At 35.3% G+C, this 24,849-nt stretch overlaps 1 protein-coding gene across 1 annotated transcript; it reads right to left on the bottom strand.

Annotated features, from left to right (window-relative positions):
- Positions 1–14,540: 14,540 nt before the first annotated feature.
- Positions 14,541–22,388, bottom strand: LOC127861136 (heat shock 70 kDa protein 12A-like). Its single transcript, XM_052399508.1, has 7 exons — positions 22,192–22,388; positions 20,785–20,939; positions 20,151–20,302; positions 18,616–18,840; positions 16,002–16,167; positions 15,732–15,866; positions 14,541–15,558 (listed from the first exon to the last, which is right to left on the bottom strand). Exons 2-7 carry the CDS (start codon positions 20,921–20,923, stop codon positions 14,681–14,683), a joined length of 1,695 nt encoding a protein of 564 aa, XP_052255468.1. The 5' UTR covers positions 20,924–20,939; positions 22,192–22,388; the 3' UTR covers positions 14,541–14,680.
- Positions 22,389–24,849: the final 2,461 nt, after the last annotated feature.

Here is a 24,849-nt window from a genome sequence, read left to right on the forward strand (position 1 = left end):
CACATATGGACTATTGTTGTACAATATGGTGCTCAGCCACAAGATCAAATTCAAAGAAGGTAATTTCGATACAGAAACGTGCTGCAAAAATAATAATGAATAAGCCGTTTTCCTCTCCTTCAATTTCGATTTTCAATGAACTGGGCTGGTTGTCATTTAAAAATAGGTGTAAATTTCTTGTTGGGACTATAGTGTACACAGTTTTAGATGGCTCAATGCCTCCTTATTTTGATGACGTTATTTTTGTATCAAATAACAATACCTACGTTCTTTGGTCCACCACCCACAACGATTTATCATATGTTGCATTTAAAACGAATTACGGAAAGCGTACTTCTTCCTTTTGTGCGAGAAATATATGGAACCTTATTCCAAATAATATAAGACAAGCACCTACAATTATTTTCTTTAAACGGCACCTTAAAAATCATTTGCTACAAACGCAAAACTTTTTTTGATATTGTGGGTTGTATGGATTAAAATACCGCCTTTGGGTGTTTTATTCTTCTTCTTTTTGCTTTGTGATTGTCTTTTGTTATGAAAGAATGAAATAACCATTATTATTATTATTATAATTATTATTATTACTATTATTATTGTTATTTTATTTTTATTATTAGTATTATTATTAGTATTATTATTATTATTATTATTACTACTATTATTTATTATTATTATTATTATTATTGTAATTATATTACTATTATTTTATATTATTAATACTATTTGTATTAGTATTATTATTTTCATTATATGATGCTTTTGTAATTATTTTAAGGCTGATTGCAGTATGCTAGATATTGTTGAGTTATATTTACATATACTGTGTTTTTTGAAGACCACATTGTAAAAAAGATATGCTATTTCTTAATGTGTTATCTTCGTGAAATAAAGTTATTATTATTATTATTATAGTCGTATTGCCACTAGTCCCGATATATTCCATTCCACCGATTGCAGTGGATACATTTGTCCAAATATGTCCATCTATGCTTGCCTGCACTACGAATGTCTGTGGACAACCACCATGGAATCCTTATTGCCATTTTATATGCGCTGTATATCCGGTGTCGTTTTGTATCACTATATTGTACGGTGGTTCAGGTGGTCCTGTGGGAATTGGAACATACATCATCATCTCGAATCACAGGGACGAAAAGTAAAGTCAATCTACTTATATATTTACAACATAAGTTCGTATACTGAAGACGCAGATGATTTTTGATAAATTGCATCTAGCTGTACAACAGTATTAATAAGTTAAGATCCAACATGTGGCCATTACATTATTTCAATTATGTATTGATATTTAATAATAAGTATTAATTGTTTTATAACTTTATTAAACAATTAACCATTACCACGCACTAGATTTTGTTGCAAAGTATTTCATAACAAAATGGTACATATGAAGAAGATTCGAGAATACTTAAAACCCTATTATCTGGATTAAACAAATGTACCATGAAGCTTTAACATAAAAATATGCAACAATCACCAGATTTACCACTATATGCTAGACCAGTTTTGAGATTTTTAATGGAGTGTTTATCACAAAGCATAAAGTCATCGTGTTTTTTTCGGAAAATCTTTAGACAAACAACCGACATGGCTTTAAATAGTAACGCTTAATTTATCAATTAAATACTGCGCAACAAAAAATACTGTACACAAGCATAATAAGTGGTTATAATACCTTGCGCTTCAATGTGAATCCGAAAGCTTTTATGTCCAAAATTATTCCGAATCTCTACTTCTTGATCCCCGAAGTCGGTAATATTGTTTACAGGCACTGTGATATTAACAATGACACCAACGATTGGGATGAAATGGTTGAATACTGGCAATATGACGTTTGCTGGTTTGTTTCAAATATAGTCCGTCTAGAATGACCCATTGTTCCATTTATGCAACTAAATACTGACGTATTAACACTGCCGTCATTGGAATATACATCGACAGCAAATGATATGCTTTTCCCAACCTTACCTGAAATTCTAAAAGCTTGTCCAATTATCACACTGGGAGATGTCAGGATTGGTGCGTCTGACAAAAACATCATTATTAAAGAAATCTTCTCGTCTCCACATGCATTTAGCATACTTGTCTGTTCTTATGTTATTAATATACTATTGCTTCACACCTAAACTTCCAAACATATTATGAGGTAGAATTGTTCATATAATAGTGTTTTTAAGTCCAGCCTATTAAATAAAACCACCGTTTTATGACAATTAAAATACATTGATATAAATAAACCTTTTAAAGGTTTGACAAGAACTACTGACATAATCATATGTGTCTAAGATACCTTTAACTAGTAGGTATCCGCAAAGTATTCGCCTGCATCGTTGATCGAAATTCCATTACTAGCGGAACAATTGTAAACTCCGGAATATTCGTATGTAAGTTGATCTAGTGTCAGTGTGCTAGAGGTGCCGTTCAACTGTCGGAGTCGACCAAATCCGGGCCATTCATGTGTCAATACTTGACTAAATATGTATGTTGATGGTAGACCAGGGGCATTGCAAGTTAACGTTGTTTCCCCAGCCACACTTGATGCATTTTGAGTTATAACCTTTACATCAGGTTAAACTGAAAAAATGGACATGTGTGAAGTTAGCCTATTTAGCCTATTTAGCCCATTTAGCCTATTCAGCCTATTTAGTACATAGGCTGAAATATACATTCTATTTAGCCTATTCAGCCTATTTAACAGCAATTTGAGCCTATTTAGAAAGTTTTGTACAAAGGTTGAAAAATACATCCTATTTAGCCTATTTAACACCATATTTAGCCTATTTAGCAAGTTTAGTACATACGTAGACATATACATCCTTTTTTAGAATATTTAGCCTATTTAACAACCTATTAGCCAATTTATCATATTTAACAGACTTGTCAGCCTATTTAGAAAGTTTAGTACAAATGTTAAAACATACATCCTATTTAGCCTATTTAGTATATTTGACAGCCTTTTAATTAGGATCGGAGCCAGGTGCAACCTATTTAGTGTATTACGCGACATTTTTGCCTGTGAGTGGGTATGCCCCTTTTAGGGCCCCTTTCGGACGAACAAGAGTTATCCCCCGGAAGTGACCTAGTGCACGTTGACCAGCCGGCGACTGCCTATCGGGCTGAACTAGTTTCGACCGGGACTTTTAATTACGGTCGGCCCCGTGCATGCAGCCTAGCCGATTTCTCGTATGCGTCATTTCCCAGCGAGCGGGTATGCCCCTTTAAGGGCCCCTTTCGGACGAACAAGAGTTATCCCCCGGAAGAGACCTAGTGCACGCTCACCAGCCGTCGACTGCCTGTCGGGTTGACCTAGTTTCGGCCGGGACTTTTAATTAGGATCGGAGCCAGGTGCAACCTATTTAGCGTATTACGCGACATCTTTGCCTGTGAGTGGGTATGCCCCTTTAAGGGCCCCTTTCGGACAAACAAGAGTTATCCCCCGGAAGTAACCTAGTGCACGCTGACAAGCCGGCGACTGTCTATCGGGCTGAACTTGTTTCGGCCGGGACTTTTAATTACGGTCGGCCCCGTGCATGCAGCCTATTTAGCCTATTTTTCGTATGCGTCATTTCCCAGTGAGCGGGTATGCCCCTTTAAGGGCCCCTTTCGGACGAACAAGAGTTATCCCATGGAAGAGACCTATAGCACGCTGACCAGCCGTCGACTGCCTGTCGGGCTGATCTAGTTTCGGCCGGGACTTTTAATTAGGATCGGAGCCAGGTGCAACCTATTAAGCGTATTGCGCGACATTTTTTCATGTGAGTGGGTATGCCCCTTTAAGGGCCCCTTTCGGACGAACAAGAGTTATCTCCCGGAAGTAACCTAGTGCACGCTGACCAGCCTGCGACTGTCTATCGGACTGAACTAGTTTCGGCCGGGACTTTTAATTACGGTCGGCCCCGTGCATGCAGCCTATTTAGCCTATTTTTCGTATGCGTCATTTCCCAGTGAGCGGGTATGCCCCTTTAAGGGCCCCTTTCGGACGAACAAGAGTTATCCCCCGGAAGTGACCTAGTGCACGCTGACCAGCCGGCGACTGCCTATCGGGCTGAACTAGTTTCGGCCGGGACTTTTAATTACGGTCGCCCCGTGCATGCAGCCTATTAAACCTATTTCTCGTATATCTAACTTAATTCAAAAGACCAATTAAACAAAATATATGTGCACCATCGTGCACACTGTCACGCCTTTAGACATGTTTGTTTCAGCAAAACTTGGTCAAAACGACCCCAAATTTGGTCAAAACGACCCCACTTTGGTCAAAACGGCTCCAAAGACAGTTTTTAAGTTGGTCAAAACGGCCCCACATTTGGTCAAAACGACCCCACATTTAGTCAAAACGGCCCCACAGATAGTCAAAACGGCCCCACATTTAGTCAAAACGACCCCACAGATAGTCAAAACGAAATCGAAAATCAGAAGAAAAAATATATATGATATGTACTTCTGTTATTTTCTTAGTTAAGTCTGCAATTAAAACTTTAAAGGATTTAGTTAATTTGACGTACATACAAGCATATCATACAAATATTGATTGCGCCTTATTATATAATAATTCTAATTTGTTTAACTATCTCACAAATAACTGATTTGGTCGGTTCTTAATTGAAAATAATTTGTTTGCCGGCGAGAATGAGCGTAAGTTAATTATGACAATAAATTATGTATCTTTGAGAAATTAGACTTATTGTAAATATACTATAATTATATCACAGTTTTATCACAATCAAAAGGTTATTGATTACTTGTGATCTTATTTGAAGTCGTAATTGAAGTTAACTTAAAAGGAATTAAAGGTGCTTTAGATGTATTGTTTAAAGCAAACTGTTGAGCATAATCTTACAGAGTTTAAATTGTAATTTTGTCCAGATATTGTTCTGTATTAAACGTATTCTTGATTCGGCAATATGTATCTAGTCTTGACGAATTAATTATTTCATTGTATCAGTATTGTTTGTAATAAAATATATTTAAATATATGGTACCTTTAACGGGTAACGGTTAACGGAAAAGTAGAACCGGATTCGGATTCAGCGAGACCAAATGCTATAGATTTAATGTCTTATTGTTCTATTTCGACGTCATTTAAGGTCTCCGTAGCGAGTTTTTGGACGTTTTCCATGAAGGGTGCTAAAGAGAAAGACTCATTTGTGCATGATATTATTTTTAACAAATATTAAATATGTGCAATTTTCGTATGACAGATTAGAGGTACCGTCCTAATTCGCCATATAATGTGTACACATTTTTTTCCTGAATCTTTTCCCAAGATTTTAAGATTTCAGCAGAATAGTGACATGTCGTTTATTTTCTGAACAGGTGTTTCCCATGCCGAATACAAACGAGCATGTAAGGGAGAGCCGTTGCACTTCATATGCAGAGACTGTTTCACACCTGTACACCAGTCGACAGCATTACACGTAGGTTATCATTTTAATTAATTAAAGTGGTTGAAACCATGTTCTTCCAATTATTATTATGTGGGGATTATGTGAAATTTCAAACGATGTAGTAATATAGTTCGCGTCCGAGAAGTGATAAAATGAATGATACGCTTATTTTTCGCAATTGTTTTTTATATATAGGAAAGCTCGTTAGCGCACAGCGACGTCGACGCAGAGATGACAGATGTTTCAGATGTTTACTCGACAGTGAACAGCGACGTAGATGTATGTTATCATTTTCATTTATTCAATTTTTTCATTCATATAACAATGATAAACTGAATGAAATTTAAAGACGTATGTTATAATTTTAATTGATTCAATATTTAGCACTTGTAATGAAATATACTACCGACTACACTATTATTTAATTACTAATATACCAATATGTTTTATGTTTTAAGGAGGTTCCGGACACTTCTGTTCGCTTATCACTGCCCTTTGTGCAACCGTCCATTTATGTAGAAGCGTCTCTACTTGATCCCCCAGTACCGAAGGACCATGTTGAGGACGTGGCAGTAACCTTCACGCTAATACCCGTTGACTCACAGAAGGGGAAAGACCTCCTCAGAATTCTTATATCTTTGTAGCTAATTCTTTCAAGTATGGTTTAACGAAATGTATCATGGTTTTAATTTTGTTATTTCAGATACAGGGCCGGGACGCTGTCCACGAGTGGCCTCTTGAAGAGGTGCAGTACGTTCTACAGACCAGTGGTACCCAAGAGACCAGAGGAAGTTGAAATGAATGAGTGATGAACTTATTAATGACTGAAATCAATCAAGATATTGATTTAGATGGGCGTTTGTGCGTTTGTTTTACAATGTTTCTAGTGTGAAACACTGAAACATTTTCGTTATATCTTGTCAATTATTATGTTTACTTATATACTTATATATCTCTTTTTTTCTTCCTTGTCAATTATAATGTTTGACAACTATTAGAAACTATTTGATAATTATTACGTTTTACTATTATGTTTGATTATTCAATATGCATATCTTCAAATAAACACAATATTGAACAAAGTTCTTTGTTACACAATGGGGCCGTTTTGACCAACTTAAAAACTGTCTTTGGGGCCGTTTTGACCAAAGTGGGGCCGTTTTGACTATTTTTGACTAGGGGCCGTTTTGACTGGGGCCGTTTTGACTAGCTCCCTTATTTAACGACACTTCTAAATGGTTAGTCATTTTGGATGAGCTCATTTTAAGCTCAAAACCTTGGTAACCGTTCGAACGGAATATATGTCCGTTTGAGCTAGTGTAGGGGGGACAGTACCACGTGTTTTGTAAACATGCATTTTATGATATCATCTTAATTTGTCATGTCATATTATATCATCTTAAAAATTGGTTATAACTGTTAAAAGGTACAAACAAATTGTATCCAGACAAACGGCACCCGGCAAATCGGCTCCCTGCGTTTTTGGTATTCCCGGACAATGGGCTACTCTTTAATTTGTCCAATGGGATGGCGGTATTTTTATTTTTAAGATTTTTGTCTTCCGCTATTTTGTATTTCGCTTTTTTTTTCTTATGTTGTTGTATTGTGTGCGCGTTTTTACGAAATGGTGTACATTTTCATTTGTTTTTTTATTAGTTTAACGTGTATCTCGCACGTTGGGAACTGTTCTTTGTTAAATAACAATAACTGTCAAACCATTTGGGAGATTGTTTTTTTATTTTCATTTTTATAATTTTCATTTGGGCTCATAGTTTTGCAAAATTCTTTCACGAATTTATATGAATGAAATCTGTGGTACATTTGATTTCGTCATTTATATGTTCGTGAGTGTTGTTTATTATATGAGTATTTTCTTTAAGAAATGTATGGAATTGCTCAACCAGACTCGAGTTGAACACAATTTGAGACTTTTCTACATATTCGGGTAGTCTTAGTTTTAGCTTTACCAATACTATTCCATTTCATTAAATACAACTATGTTTGTATTGTCTGACAATTCGTTTTGACGGCGTTTATCTGCCCTGCCGTTTGCTGTTAGTCCAGGTTTCAGATAATAAAATAAGGACACGTAAGGTCATAGTTTTAAACATAAGTCAACATCATCGATGTTCCGCACGAGTCCATTAGCATTCCACGTTAACGTCCCCTCTTTGTTCTATTTAGTAACTTCATTTAACTTGCTGCTTGCGTTGTCACGGGATAGTAGATTCGCGCCGGCACTCTTCACATGCTTTCTTTTCTCTGTAAAATAATGCGCTTTTCTTCCGTCTTTGTTGGAGCACTGCTTTAGTTTGTTGTATACCAACGCCTATACCGGCTGATTTTAATTCACCGGTTTTGGTAATGGCGGTTATCCGAACTAGCTCCCGTTGTTGATTATAGCGAAATATCATCACAATTGGTCGGTTTTCCATTTGCGGGTTTTCCTAATAGACAATCCCAATCTGACGAACACCCAATGCACAGCTATGCATTTATATATTAAACATCTGATGAACACCCAATGCACAGATGTGCATTTGTATTTTAAACATCTGATTAAAACCCAACGCACAGCTGTGCATTTCTATTTTTAACATCTTCCGAACACCCTATTGATAGCTGTGCATTTCTATTTTAATCATCTGACGAACACCTTATGCACATCTGTGCATTTATATATTAAACATCTGATGACCACCCAATGCACAGCTGTACATTTAAATTGTAAACAACTGACGAACACCTAATGCACAACTATGCATTTCTAATTTAAACATCTGACGAACACCCAATGCACAGCTGTGCATTTCTTTTTTAAACATCTGATCAACATCCAATGCACAGCTGTGACTTTGTATTTTTAACATCTGACGAACATCCAATGCACAGCTGTGCATTTCTATGTTAAACATCTGATTAACACCAATGCACAGCTGTGCATTTCTGTTTTAAACATCTGATGAACACCCAGTGCACAGCTGTGCATTTCTGTTTTAAACATCTGATGAACACCCAATTGTGCATTTGTATTTTAAACATCTGACGAACACGCAATGCACAACTTTGCGTTTCTATTTTAACATCTGACGGACACCAAATACACAGCTATGTATTTCTATTTTAAACATCTGACGAACACCCAATACACAGCTGTGCATTTATATATTAAACATCTGATGTACACCCAATGCACAGCTGTGCATTTGTTTTTTAAACATCTGACGAACACCCAATGCACAGCTATGCATATATATATTAAACATCTGATGAACACCAAATGCACAGCTGTGCATTTAAATTGTAAACATCTGACGAACACCCAATGCACAGCTATGCATTTCTAATTTAAACATCTGACGAACACCCAATGCACTGCTGAGCCGTTCTATTTTAAACATCTGATTAACATCCAATGAACAGCTATGCATTTCTATTTTAAACTTCTGCCGAACACCCGATGCGCAGCTATGCATTTCTATTTTAAACATCTGATGAACACCCAAAGCACAGCTGTGCATTTCTATTTCAAACATCTGATTATAACCCAATGCACGGCTATGCGTTTCTATTTTAACAACTGACGAACACCCAATGAACAGCTATGCATTTGTATTTTAAACATCTTACGAACACACAATGCACAGCTTTGCGTTTCTATTTTAACATCTAACGATTACCTAATGCACAGCTATGCATTTATATATTAAACATCTGACGAACACCCAATGAACAGCTGTGCATTTAAATTGTTAACATCTGACGAACACCTAATGCACAGCTATGCATTTCTATTTTAAACTTCTGCCGAACACCCGATGCGCAGCTATGCATTTCTATTTTAAACATCTAAAGGACACCCAATGCACAGCTGTGCGTATCTGTTTTAAACATCTGACGAACACCCAATGCACAGCTGTGTATTTAAATTTTAAACATCTGACGAACACCCAATGCACAACTTTGCGTTTCTATTTTAACATCTGACGGACACCAAATACACAGCTATGTATTTCTATTTTAAACATCTGATGAACACCCTATGCATAGCTGTGCATTTGTATTTTAAACATCTGACGAACACCCAATACACAGCTGTGCATTTATATATTAAACATCTGATGTACACCCAATGCACAGCTGTGCATTTGTTTTTTAAACATCTGACGAACACTCAATGCACAGCTATGCATTTATATATTAAACATCTGATGGACACCAAATGCACAGCTGTGCATTTAAATTGTAAACATCTGACGAACACCCAATGCACAGCTATGCATTTCTAATTTAAACATCTGACGAACACCCAATGCACTGCTGAGCAGTTCTATTTTAAACATCTGATTAACACCCAATGCACAGCTGTGCATTTCTATTTTAAACTTCTGCCGAACACCCGATGCGCAGCTATGCATTTCTATGTTAAACATCAGCTTTGCGTTTCTATTTTAACATCTAACGATTACCTAATGCACAGCTATGCATTTATATATTAAACATCTGACGAACACCCAATGAACAGCTGTGCATTTAAATTGTAAACATCTGACGAACACCTAATGCACAGCTATGCATATCTATTTTGAACTTCTGCCGAACACCCGATGCGCAGATATGCATTTCTATTTTAAACATTTAAAGGACACCCAATGCACAGCTGTGCGTATCTGTTTTAAACATCTTACGAACACCCAATGCACAGCTGTGTATTTAAATTTTAAACATCTGACGAACACCCAATGCACAACTTTGCGTTTCTATTTTAACATCTGACGGACACCCAATGCACAACTATGTATTTGTATTTTAAACATCTGATAAACACCCAATGCACAGCTATGCATTTATATATTAAACATCTGACGGACACCCAATACACAGCTATGTATTTCTATTTTAAACATCTGACGAACACCCAATGCACAGCTATTCATTTATATATTAAACATCTGATGAACACCCAATGAAGAGCTGTTCAATTGTATTTTAAACATCTGACGAACATCCAATGCACAGCTGTGCATTTCTATTTTAAACATATGATTATCACACAATGCACAGCTGTGCATTTCTTTTTTAAACTTCTGTCGAACACCCAAAGCGCAGCTATGCATTTCTGTTTTAAACATCTGATGGACACCCAATGCATAGCTATGCATATCTATTTTACACATCTGACGAACATCCAATGCACAGCTTTGCATTTCTATTTTAAACATATGATGACCACCCAATGCACAGCTGTGCATTTGTATTTTAAACATCTGACGAACATCCAATAAACAACTGTGCGTTTCTATTTTAAACATCTGATTCCACCCAATGCACAGCTGTGCATTTCTGTTTTAAACATCTGATGAACACCCAATGCACAGCTGTGCATTTGTATTTTAAACATCTGACGAACACCCAATGCACAGCTGTGTGTTTTTATTTTAACATCTGACGAACACCCAATGCAAAGCTATGCATTTATATATTAAACATCTGATGAACACCCAATGAACAGCTGTGCATTTAAATTGTAAACATCTCACGAACACCTAATGCACAGCTATGCATTTCTATTTTAAACATCTGACGAACACCCAATGCACAGCTGTGCATTTGTATTTTAAACATCAGATGAAAACCCAATGAACAGCTGTGCATTTGTATTTTAAACATCTGATGAACACCAAATGCACAGCTGTGCATTTGTATTTCAAACATCTGACGAACACCCAATGCACATCTTTGCGTTTCTATTTTAACATCTGATGAACACCCAATGCACAGATGTGCATTTATATTCTAAACATCTGACGAACACCCAATGCACAGCTGTGCATTTCTATTTTAAACATCTGATGAACACCCAATGCACAGCTGTGCATTTGTATTTTAAATGGACTGAGTCCGGGTCGGTTAGGTCCCTTGATGCGGAACAAAAACAATATTTAGTTCTCTGACATTGAGATAAAACAGTAAAATATCAAGACTGACCAACAGACCAAAGTCTTATATTTTCTTATCTTATTATTTGTCTAGATATGCTTTAAATCTCACCACAGGCGATATAGGATTTAAAGATTTTTAGGGTGAAGACCCCCGGACCCCCCGTTTTTATGTATCATATCCCGGCGTACAGCTAACAAAATGCTAGCTACGCCCCTGCAAATAACTATTGTATTTATTCCGAGAAAGATAATCAGTTCATCCCCTTCGTATACCGACTAGTAGGTATAGTGGAAACAATACTGCTGGACGAGAAAATATTGTATTTGTTGTAATTCAACGGATATCGACGACGAATTTCATTTTGTATGCATTTTTTTTATCATTTGTTGATATAAGAAAGAAATACATAACAATATAAAAGTCCAGCTGTTAAAACTCATGCAAAATAGCGGCAGTGAATCAATAAGTCCGAACTAATAAAACTGTGTTTATTTATTCAAGAATCGTGAGTATCATGTCGAATTTGGGAAATCGTATGTAGAAATTTACCAATTGTTCATCCTCTGCACATTACAGAAAATTTGTTTTGTACATATACATGTTTTTTGACACACGTGTCCTGCGCGTATACATATTGCCATATAAATACCAACCACATGTGATGTTGATGATGTAAATTGTGCAAGTCAAACCAAACTATTATAAACTAGTGATTATTTAGACAATGAACTGAATTTGGAAAACATTGTATGACGCATGTTGTACATGCATTGCGTAAGCATAACGTAATAAAAAAGGCTTTCGGAACATTTTCTAATCCACACTTATAATGAGCATTGTTTTTACGTCCCTCAGTATAGACATATTGTTTTGCCCTGTCTATTTGTTGGTTTGTTTGCGTCAAACTTTAACATTGGCCATAACTTTACAATATTGAAGATAGCAAATTGATATTTGGAATGCATGTGTATCTCATGGGGCAGCACATGTTGAGGGGTGCAAGGTCAAGGTCATCCTTCAAGGTCAAAGGTCAAATATATGGGGGACTTAGTGTTTCACAAACACATCTTGTTTTATTTGAATCAAACAACACAAAGCAAATGATATTAAGGGTCCTCATTTAAAAGATTAAGTAATTTTCATTAATTAATATCGGTGAAATGAAGATGGAATCTTATTCTTTGAGGTGAACTGTATATTGATTTTATTTATTGTTCCGTGGACAAGGTATCAGAGACAACTGTATTGATCATGTTTTACTAAATATGCACTAATTACCACTCAGCAGCAAGTAGGTAACGTGTATCAAGTTTTCATTTTCATTTATTATTATATCGCCAAGTTGTATAATGGAGACATTATTTCACATGTACGTAAGTGATAATGTAAGCTGTTTATAATAACAGTCTAAATGACGGTTTATATTGACGATTGTTACTTCAATTTTAATGCCATTTGAAGGTTTCTATTTGAATAATTATTAACAATAATAATTTTCATGATAAAATCTGGATTCATAGACCCATTCAATTAATAGGCCGGTGGTGGGATACAAAAAGCAGGGATGATGAACACGAAAAAACAGTCTGTGTGAAACTTGTTAAACGGTCAAATTATAAATGCATTATATGTATAACTTTACAGTTTATAAAACTCAACAAAAAAATCAACATAAAAGGACACACTAAAAAACAAACACACATGTTGGTGAATTCATCTGGTAATCTAGGCAAATAAATTAAATACAAATAAACAAATCTTTTTCTGAAAATATATATTGGTGGAATGTCAAAACTAATTGCCGAGTAAGTCGTCATTACGTGCTCAATTACAAATAAAACAGGAGAAGTGGAGATGTAGAAAAGCTGTCTGGGCGTTGCCAGAATCATGATTGGTCAAATCCAAGACAATCGGACCGCCGTCTAGACTATGAGATGAGTTTGAATAGACATATAAGCTCTTTCAATAAAACATATCAGAATAATAGATTTTACACAAAACAACACGAGTTCGCATGTAGTTGTGTTTGTTGTTCCGGCTAGGAGTGGATGGCAGAAGATATTGTTCACAATATTACCCCACCCCCAACAAAAATGTAATAAAGAATTATAGGAAGAGAGACAATCATATATAGTTGATGTATTCTGAAGATTTTTTTACAGTAGAAGCGGGTCTATATGTTGTTTTATCGAAAACATAAGATACATATGGCTATATAGTGCACGATATGAAACAAACTGCTGTGTGTTGCTTGATAAATATTAGTGATACAGAAATTATATCGAATTTACTTTGCTACTTAGTTACTTTGTATCATCGTCAAAAGGTGATTACGCATTATCAATTACTATAACTATAACCACTAATGTGGTGTTGTTTTAATGTAAAATATTCGCAACAATATGAGCCGAAGATTGTAAAAAATAGTTTATATGGTATATATGTTACCAATCGCTCGATTAACATTTGTTTAATGTAAATTTAAATATCAAACAAATAACTAAATCATAGGAGGAGCTGCATTGTCAAAGCGAAACTTTGTTTGAACACGTAAATATGTATTAAATGTTAATGTATTAAATTGGCAAACGCAAGTATGTGATGGTCTTCCCAATTAATTGGACTGTCTTAGTCAGCACGTGAATCAAATAAATTATAATCGTAGTTATTGGAAACGACGTTTTGTGACCGTTTATGGAGAACAGTTACTTATACTGTATGCTACGGTGGCATAGGAGTGACATTCACTTCTCTTTTATGTATTATGCTTATGTCAACCGTTGATGTTTTCTTCAGTGAAGTCAGCATATTGTTTGTCTAAGACAATGAAACAAAGTTTTCTGTGTGAGGTAATATACACTCTTTGCATATCCAATTCTATTGCATTCAGATCTTCAATGACTAAATCTGGGATCACCGCTTTAGATCAGTCAATTCAAAGTATTGTGGGAGAGTGATATAAATCGGCAGAAGGCCATGCTGAATCTAGCACGTAACATATAACTTATGACAACAACGCATGTGTAAATGAACATTTACCTGAAAATACATATTAAAATAACATAAAATATAACAGGAATTCAATATTAATTATCATAAATGTAACTTAATTATTCAATGGTTGAATATTAACCCGAGATTCAGAATTACAGTCCTATGAGGCACAATACAAACCAGTTAATACATGTATAAACTTGTTTTCTATTATATTGGCACGATTTCAGAAACTATAAAAAAAGATAATTGATATGATGCATTTTTATATAAACTTATCGATATTATTACATGCAGGCGTTCATTCAATTCTAAAATATGCATAGTTTTTTCAGTTAATCAGGTATATCAAACGTTGCCGTTATTTCCTCCCCTGTAGTATCTAGCTTGGCTTTGACTATGATTTCAGTTCCACCGAAGTACATTTCAAGATTCACGTCCGAGATGTCCCCGTACTTGTCTTTACAATTTATACGAAAGTATCCAATTTCAAAGCTCCCAGGATCGTGTACAAACACAGGATGTTTCTCCTTCGTAGCAAACACAGGAACTATAGCGGTCGTTTCGCCGGGCTTATGACAGAAATGGCGTTTTCCAGTGGACCCGTCTGTCGGTACAGATTGTCCTATTTCAACAAACTTTGCAAAACAAGAATCTATCCGTTCTTGTCGTGTCTTTTTGAAAACGCTTATTCCATAAGTAAATCGTGCGATCCTGGACACAATCTGACGTTTGTTGTGACCGAACATAACAGCACCTTTCATAACGGCCAGTCCGGCGTCCTGTGGTATGGTCACGTGCTTTCCTGGAAACATGCTTCTTATTGCCTCCTGCAGCAACGGTGATTCAGAGAAGCCACCGACCATGACGATGTGGTTGATAGGTTTATTCTTGTACTTAGACAACAGCGAATATAAATGACCAACGATACAGTTAACGGGCTCAGTGAAAAGCTCTGCAATGACACTCGCCTCACACTTGAGCTTATCACGATCCAATATTACTTTTCCTTTATATGAAGAACCTTTAATGTTTTCTTGCAATGTTTTTTGTGTCAATTCGACGACAATGTCGCATACACTAGATGGAATCCTTATTATTACTTTTCCTGTCGACGAGTTCTTGCATTCTCTTTTCTTTATCTCAAACGTCCTCATAATATCAAGATAGTCCTCCATGTTAGAATCTTTAAGTTTTTTCATAACACTGCAACCTTCATAAAATATATACAATTTAAACAATACGGTTAATTTTTTATTTACATCTTCCCATGCTTTAAAGTTCAAAACACAACACTAATTAGTTTGAACAACATACTTTTTACACATAAAAAACTGCATACATATTAAATCAAATAAAAAAACTATTTGACTTTTGTGTATTTACCTGAAATTCCATCAACAAACTTTTCAAACGCCTCGTCAACCTTTGTACAACCCCACGCCCCGCCACTGGCTTTCTCGATCTCTTTCAGTTTCATATCTGACGTCACCTCGTGTACCGTAACATCCACCGTTCCACCTTAAAAAATGAAATACATGAAATATTACTAAGTATTTTACAGATATTGTTTAAAACAAATCACTATCATTTATTCAACTATTTGATACATATTGTCACTTTGGTGTTACGGCGATAATTCAAAGTCCGATCTACCTCCAGCATCGCAAACCAAATATCGTGTGCCGGCATTGAACGTTGACACATTTACGATACTGGCGACTTCGGAGTCTTGGGTTTTCGTAATCTTAGAATGACAGCAGTAGATTGAAGCTGCCTCGGGCTCTAACGCAAGGTTCAGATGTCCCATCTCTGTCCCGGCCTAGAGCATACAATCATTTCATACGTATACTTATAAAGTGTTTAACACTGTGTGCATGTGCAGACATCATTTATACTTCAGTTTTATTTTGCGTGTATATTTTAGAAGTCAAAGGCAAGTAAATGTATATAATTATAGAATATGCAACATGCGTTCAAAGCACGTTCGAATTAAATTCGGAAACATTTCGAATATGTTAATTATCTTAATGTTACATACAAGTTCCGGTTCAAGTGTAGGAAATACACGAAAAATGGAAATGCAAATGGAATAAATTGTAGTTATATGTGTGCAATCTATACATTTCATGGATATAAATTGTTTGTGGACTTCATGAAAACGAGCAAGACTTAGTATGATTCTTTGCTAAAAATATAGCAGAAAGTTAATTATTAAACAAAACAGGTTTTCCTCTGCAGTTTTCACTGGGTGGCGATTTGATTTATTTGAATATATTTATCGTTTCAGCGAAAACTGATTTAACTCATCGTCTTTGCTACACGTCTGTTTCGCATTGAAAACAACAAACTCATGTTTCAATACCAGACGAGACGTTTATTTGCGGGACACTGTGCAGCCAAGTTCAAAATTGAATACATACATGGCAATATTTATGACTACAAAATGTGAACCGACCGGCCAGGAAAAACCAGAGACGGTTAACGCTGGAAACACTGGTTAACGCTCTTTTGCAAATTGTCGAAACACAATACGAATTTCGAGCTTCATTCGTGTGTCTGGTTTCATATACAAATCAAAACATATGCAATCACAAAAAACAAACAAACAACTTCTCTTAGCACATAGAATTAAAATGAAACCGGTCCGCACTGTCTGAGGACGCCTGGTAAAATGAGCTGTCCACAACATAATCGTATGGTTGAGATCCTAGTGCAAGACTGACCAATCATTTTATTACTGTAAAACAGTCACGTTGCGCGTAAGATAAATATTTCACGCTATACTATCGAAACGCATCACTTCATCCACGCATAACCGAAGCGATGGAAATCAATAAGCGATAGACAATCATCAAATGCGCCGAAGCTTATCCAATCAACCCCGTTTGACAACAATACGAATGTGTTTATGACGCAGTTATAGAGATTGAACAATGTTCGTATGTTGAACATAACGTGCAGCGTACTGTTACTTTTAAAATGAACAAAAGGGCCTATTCCTCTACAGCGAGCAAAGGGGCGGTTACTGACGTTAGCCTACTAGAATCGTCACTTTTAGATTTACCCAAGGCTCCTAAACAAAATAAAAAAAACATAACAAAATAACAAAAAGAAGAAGAGATATAAAGATACATCAGGCCAGAAAAGTTTGATGCAAGTGATGACCAACGAACAAAATTAAACCAAACCACTTCATGCGAAACGTCAGGTATTGAACAAAGACTAGAAGAAATAAGTTTTAAACTTTTAAATGTACTTACATAAAGCGATACATAACGTTATTTTTTTTATAAAGCTATACTTATACAATTGATACATGTATAAATGCATTCAAAGCACAGCAGGAGACAAGAGTTACATAAAGTATGAATATGATAACTTGAGAAAAATATCAATTAAAATAATAATTAAGAGTACTGTGACAGTCAATGGGAATTATTTACTGCCATTGTCCCACAAACTTAGTATTTAAACTTTAATGATTATTGTATGTTGTTTTTTACAACTGTTAACAATTACTATTTATAGCGTGCCATTACTTGAATACTACCTATGTGTAATAAAATATAATTATATACACATATTATTGTTTCTCTATCTCTTTTTCATCTTTAATAACTATTCATACATCAGTTAAAGTCTATACACACTGAAAAATGTATTTATACTTATATGCATCTATTAATATGTTCTCTATGCCCCTTTAATCTGTTAGTACAATTTATACATTCTTGTTTATACACACTGGGAAATGTCTTTATTTCTTAGAAGTTTTTCTACACAAAATCACATGCATTATATAAATTATCTTAGATGCGTTGCATATGTTATTTCATTTATCTCGAATTTACTGTGCTATTGTTTATATCGCATATGTATTTGTTTGCAATCTTAAAATAAAATGTGCTGAAATCAATTCCATGTGTTATTTGTATTTTGAATAATGATACGAATGAAATGTTGAACATGTATAGATGAGTCGTGTTCTGAGAAAACTGGGCTTAATGCATGTGCGTAAATTGTCGTCCCAGATTAGCCTGTGCAGTCCGCACAGGCTAATCAGGGACGACACTCTCCGCTTTTATGACATTTTTCGTTTAAATGAAGTCTCTTTTTGAAAAAATCCAATTTAGGCGGAAAGTGTCGTCCCTGATTAGCCTGTGCAGACTGCACAGGCTAATCTGGGACGACACTTTACGCACATGCATGAAGCCCAATTTTCTCTAAAAACGACTCAGATAATCAACAATAACGTTTAAAGTTCAACCTCTCTTGCGGCCATTCTCATGAACTGTTTCGCACTGTCATTCCAAATAGCTGGCACAGTCAGCACCCAGTGAATGTCCTTTCGGCTGATACCACCCGCCATTTTAAGATTAAGGGCTTCGAAAAGATCGTCTTGAAGGTGTTTTATTGTTAACGAAAATACAGTTAGTGCCGTCAGTTGTTTTCCAGTCTCGTCTTCCAACATTGTTGATCGTCCGATTGTTCCCTGTATTCAACATAAAAATATAAACGCAAATACTTGGCTGGTTGTGAAAAAGCAACGGGTAGGAACGTCTTAATCATGAGCCGTATTCAAATACTCACCATCGACCATTTACTTTGTTTATTTATTAGTTTTTTTTAAACTCGACTTGCAAAAAAAAACACACGCCAAATTCCTAAATATTTGCAACGTATAATCCGTGATGCTGGTTTTCGTTCTAAATAAATACTATTGTCTTACTAAGAGTACATGCTTATACTACTTGTTGCTACGAATTATTTAAAAAAGCAACAACAGTATAAAGCTTATAATACTATAAGTGCACATCAGGTTCGAGAAATACAAACTTACTAAATCATAACATCTAATGATTGTGTTCCTTTTAGTTCAATTGGATAATGATTGTTTAAAGCCAAGACGTGTTTATTTATTCCGAAATGTGATCAGGATCCTTACTAAAATACATTAATTTATTCATCACCGAATAATTGTAACGGAAAGAATATAGACTCGTATGTTGCGAATGGAATTTTACCAATCGTAATGCAAACACATTATGTTATCAAAAGTGATCAATGTTACCATATTAATTCTGGTCCTGGGATTACCAGGTGAGCTGTTGATTTAATGTGTGCGTGTTTGAACACATCGTTATGCGAATTACAAGTGATTACCATACGAGCAGATATATATTGATAAATCTGGATATTTAATTTATTTTATAACATGACTTACGCTCCAGGAGTGAAATAACGTAATGCTCAATTTTGTTTATAACACGGGTGTTATTACACTAGTTATATAACTGTGAAATGATGTAATTTTTTTGACGAAATGACGTCATTATTCCAGCGAATTTCTTCAGTTAAACACTTTTACAGTGAATAAACGGTGAAAAGTGCATACAATAAAAAATAAAATTGTTGGTCATGGTATAAAAAGAATCTTAGATTCGTGGTCATTATGTATTGAATTTATTAAACCTGTCATCTAAATAAAGATAAAAAAAACTCGGCAAGGCACGTTTTTATCTTTATTGAGATGACTTGTTTAATAAATTCAACACAAAACGACGACTCATGCAAGATCCTATATATAGTGAATTGACGACATCAATCATCGTTCGTTTAAACGGTAACAATGACTTAATAAATGACGTATATAGCCAAGTAAGAAGACATATTAACAGTTAAACGTGTATAATCAAACAAACATGGAGTCAAACAGTTTGTTTTACGATGCATTGAAGCATGGTTGTAAATATGAAATTGATATTAATTTAATTACATGCAGAAACTGTAAGATTGAATTACCTGGTTTATGAACAAGGTCATTTTAAACTTCTTGAAGAAATACCAATCTTTGTGTTCATCATCTGAAGCAAGTTCTGCATATCTGTTTTCTGCCTCATAGCCAAAGGCCTCGACTTTTCTGCCACCTGACTCGATGAGCACGCATGTTGGTGCTGTAATAAAACATACATAAGCAGCCCCGGATTACCCATTAGGAAAAGTAGAACACTGTGCACAATGCACTGCAATGCGTTTGCTAGGAGCCCCATGACACCGTGACTAGATAGTTGTTTACTTGCGCACGTAGCCTAATCTAATGGCTTGACAAAGCCAATTATTTGAAATCAATGTTATGTTCCAATTTGAGGCTTGACATTATCTTACTAACTGACACTCATTTATTATTTGCAAAACTACACTGTTTTGCAGGTGATTTCCTTTTTTCAAGATGTTCATTTGAGGGTCCAAAAGTTTCACTGCCTATGGACCTCCAGATTCTTAATTCTGCCACTGAGAAGACTTAGTTTTTCTTTCACTATTACTTCGACTGTCGGCAAGCATTTAATATTGATTTTGTAATACAACTAAATTCTTTATTTAATTTTTTGCCCCGTCATGAGTTTGTCGGTGCCACGCTAAAATATTGTAAACCTACCTTTAGCAGAAATGAACTGATCTGCGTTCCAGTTCTTTGCTTTAACATCAGTTGGATCCATTTCATTTTCATGCGTGAAGGAATACGCCCAACCTGAGAATGTGGTGCCAAAGTCTATACTCGCCACGACCAAAACCATTTTCAGGTATGACTGTCTACAAATATATCTCAATGCTTTCTATTTGTAATCTAGAGCAGTAGCCTTTGCAAAAAATACACCACATAGTATTTATCCCTTACACGGACAATATATTAATTGATGTGAATTGAAAAATGTTATGAATCTAATGCAATCAGATACAATTATCAGCGAAAATATAAACTACGCATACTTGTTATCTCTCGCCCGTCTTTTTTTAAAATTTCCACCTCGAAATTGGAACTGTTTACTGTTTGTGCGCAATACAAAAGCTTTATGAAAATATCAATGTACATATTGGTTAATACTTATAATTAAAAGCTATAGCTTTTAACGAACCATTCAATTTACTACTTATAATTCTATATGCAGTCAAAACTGAGAGCAGCGGTCAGTCAAGGAAAATGACCAAATTGACCGTTGTCGACAAGTGACCGCTGTTCTTGGATCTCCACTGTTTAGGATGGTAGGTCAACGTGTAGTTTTGCTACGACGTAACCGCACCCAGTCGTTTGCACACAGTGTTAAACAAAGTATCAATGCTGATAACTAAGCCTAGTTACATGCATAACTTATATTGACTAATACACAATAATTTCTTATAAAATCATGGAGAATAAATTCACCGGCAATCTTCTTTGCTTTTTCTTAAATCCCTGCTCCAGAAAAAAATGACCATACGAGCCGTAGCCTCGGTGAACCACTTGAAAATCCACATCGTTCAACCCACATTATTCCGTGTCAAAATTAGGACGCTTCAAACTCGCATTTCCATTCGATTCATACTATTATTTCTCGCTTACGCTTAAGCACACTCTGCAATCGTGTACGTCCAACATAGAGCTCACTTGCTATCACACGCGACCCTTATCCGGATTCTAACAGTTTCAAACACTTAGCTTGCTCCTCTAACATGAGGAACTTGATCTTGTAAAGAAGGATCCGAAAATGTTACTAAGTGATACATATATAGTGATGTAATTACTACATCAAGCTTCGAAGTACAATAACTAATTTGCGTTCATTAAATAAGCGATTATCACTTTTAACGTGTTAAATACTCTGACATTTATTTTGAAGATATCCCCCATAATTATCCTCGTAAAATGACCGCTGTTCTCAGTTGACCGCTAGTCAGTTGTGTTCAAAATGTATTGTTGCATAATCTTCATTTGAGTTTTAAACTTTCTCATATTTTCAAAAATAAAATAAAATGTCTTTCAGTTTGCAACATTATTATTGTCACATTTATAGAAGGAAATACATACTTTACTTTTGCGCAAAACTTGCGAATGTAGTGTATGTTGCTTGGAATGTCAATCACACGTCAGCCTTAGAGAATTTAGGTGAACTCTGAAGATAAATATGTATATATATATATACATACAATACACATGACTCCCTTCCATTACGTCGAACTGGAAGGGAAAACATTTTGATATTAAGTTTATTTGAGTTTCGAAAATTAAAACAGAATGAACAAAGAAATGTGAGCGGCCCAACCAAAATTAGTTAAAGACACGCGAAAATAAATATTTTGTAGTTCTTGAATTGTAATCACATGTATTCACGCAGGAAATATAAATACAATATTAAGCATTCATTTACATAAATTGATACAATAAATGTTAAAATACATTTCGTTCAGAAACTGACATGTTATCAATGCAAGCGATCTAAAATTTGTAATTTCTTTCGTTTCTATAGAGCGGTACGACCGGTTTGACATGTTTACGTATACATGGACATTTAAACTACTTAAAGTTAACCGGTTATGGCAAAAGGTTGACCGGTTTATGTTTATATATTATATATTCACGTTCATACCTGTGTGAGGGAATCCATATATGTCACTTAAAAAAAGAGTTATGAATCTAGGCCGTTATCCACGTGCGCTACCCGTTTTATGTGATGCAACAATAAACACGATAAGTATTGATGCAAAGCATCAAAGGGCGTCGGGAATTTCAGTGTAAAAGGCACTCAATGAAGTTTCCTGGAACGATATGTTTCTACTGTAAATATTAATATATTGGCCGATTATTTTAAACAAAATAAAAAAAGATACTGCTATAACCATTATCTATGATTGTGTGTTATAACCCCCAAATAACCAGTTATCTATGATGTTGTGTTATAACACCCAAATAACCATTATCTATGATTTTGTGTTGTAACCCCCAAATATCTCATAGTTCATTTTATTTACATTGGTTTCCTTTTTGTACTGGCATCCGTGTTCAGTTTTCATTAATGGAACAGAACTGTGTAGGTTTTAACAAATCTGCTTCATTTGTAAGCGTAATTTCATATTTTTCTCAACTTCAAGGGGAGATGATTCTGAACTTATTCTTACGTTGCTCATTTACGATTGGGGTTGAGTACTCATTGATATGAAAACACTGTAAACGTTTTAATGTGTTTACGAACCCCCACCCTCTCACACATATGTTTCATGTGCATAATAAAAACAAAAAATGGTTACAATAAAACAGCATATTTATTTCAACTAAAATGTCTACATCAAAAGAAAAAGTTAACATAGAACACACATCAAATAATTTGATTCTACTGGGGCTCGAACCATGGACCTCTAACATGTGAAGCCAGCGTATAACCACTACACTACGGAACCGCTTGAAAAATCACCTTCTAACAAAGATATTAAGGTAGTGGGAGCCTAATACTTTTCCAGAAACACTGTTTGTTATTATTTCCACAAAGTAAATTGTATATCACAACTAATTGCAAAATTTAAAAACTTTTTACCAGCCGTTTAACTTTTTATACTTGGTTGAATACACCTTCCCCTTGATTCGGTTAGGCGTTATCTATGGATTTACCCTATATCCAAAATATATAGTTTTTTGTAATGGGATATACATATATTTTTACAATTAACTTAATTACAGAATTAAAAAAAGTGTCATTAAAAGAGAATTGTGCCTTTGATGTCCAATAATATATGCACTTATCTGGATAAAATGGCAAAAACGACAACAAATGGTTCTGTGACAAGAAACATTAATTACGTTTTTTGTCACGTGTAGTGTGATGAAATGCATATATTGTACATATTTATTTAACACAACATATTTTCTACACACTGAATGAATTTCAGGAAGTTTTACCGTTCCTATCTCAAGATACTTTACTTTGAGTATGCCTACTTCAATTCATTTTCACGCAATGAATTTATTAATTTGTATATCACTTCTTTTGGGGGTTTTCTAGTTGCTTATTAAAAAGCTACAGTTATAAACCATGACATGTGAAGAAATTTAGCTAACTTTGAATTAATATTGATATAATAATACATTAACAGGAGCACCGCATAACGGGTGCCACGCTCGGCTGCGAAAGCTTGTCAGAATTGTTTTTTTAGAGGTCACAGTGACCTTGACCTTTGACCTAGTGACCCAAGATGGATGTGGCGTGTAGAACTCATCTAGGCGCATCTACATATACAGTTTCAAAGTTGTAGGTGGAAGTACTGTGATGTTATAGGCAAAGTTAAAGTTTTATATTAGAGGTCACAGTGACCTTGACCTTTGATCTAGTGACGAAAAAATGGGTGTGGTGTATAGAACTCATCAAGGTGCATGTACATATGAAGTTTCAAAGTTGTAGGTGGAAGCACTATGATGTTAGAGGCAAAGTTAAAGTTTTATATTAGAGGTCACAGTGACCTTGACCTTTGACCTAGTGACCCAAAAATGGGTGTGTCGTGTAGAACTCATTAAGGTGAATGTACATATGAAGTTTCAAAGTTGTAGGTGGAAGCACTTTAATTTAGAGCCAATGTAAAGGTTTTAGCACGACGGGCGGACGTCGGACGGAGGTCGTCGGACGGCGGACGACGAAGAAGCTATAACAATACCTCGGAGTTTTCTCCGAAAACAGCCGAGCTAATAATCCAATCTTAA

This window comes from Dreissena polymorpha, chromosome 15, assembly GCF_020536995.1.
Source record: "Dreissena polymorpha isolate Duluth1 chromosome 15, UMN_Dpol_1.0, whole genome shotgun sequence".
NCBI classification, from domain to species: domain Eukaryota; kingdom Metazoa; phylum Mollusca; class Bivalvia; order Myida; family Dreissenidae; genus Dreissena; species Dreissena polymorpha.

Excerpts from the sequence above, each read along its gene's own strand:
- LOC127861136 (XM_052399508.1), bottom strand. The coding sequence starts at position 20,923 with ATGGTTTTGGTCGTGGCGAGTATAGACTTTGGCACCACATTCTCAGGT. Across the intron at positions 18,841-20,150 it reads TGACCTTGTTCATAAACCAG|GGAACAATCGGACGATCAAC; the intron begins GTAATTCAATCT and ends TGTTGAATACAG. Across the intron at positions 15,867-16,001 it reads TTTGGTTTGCGATGCTGGAG|GTGGAACGGTGGATGTTACG; the intron begins GTAGATCGGACT and ends TCATTTTTTAAG.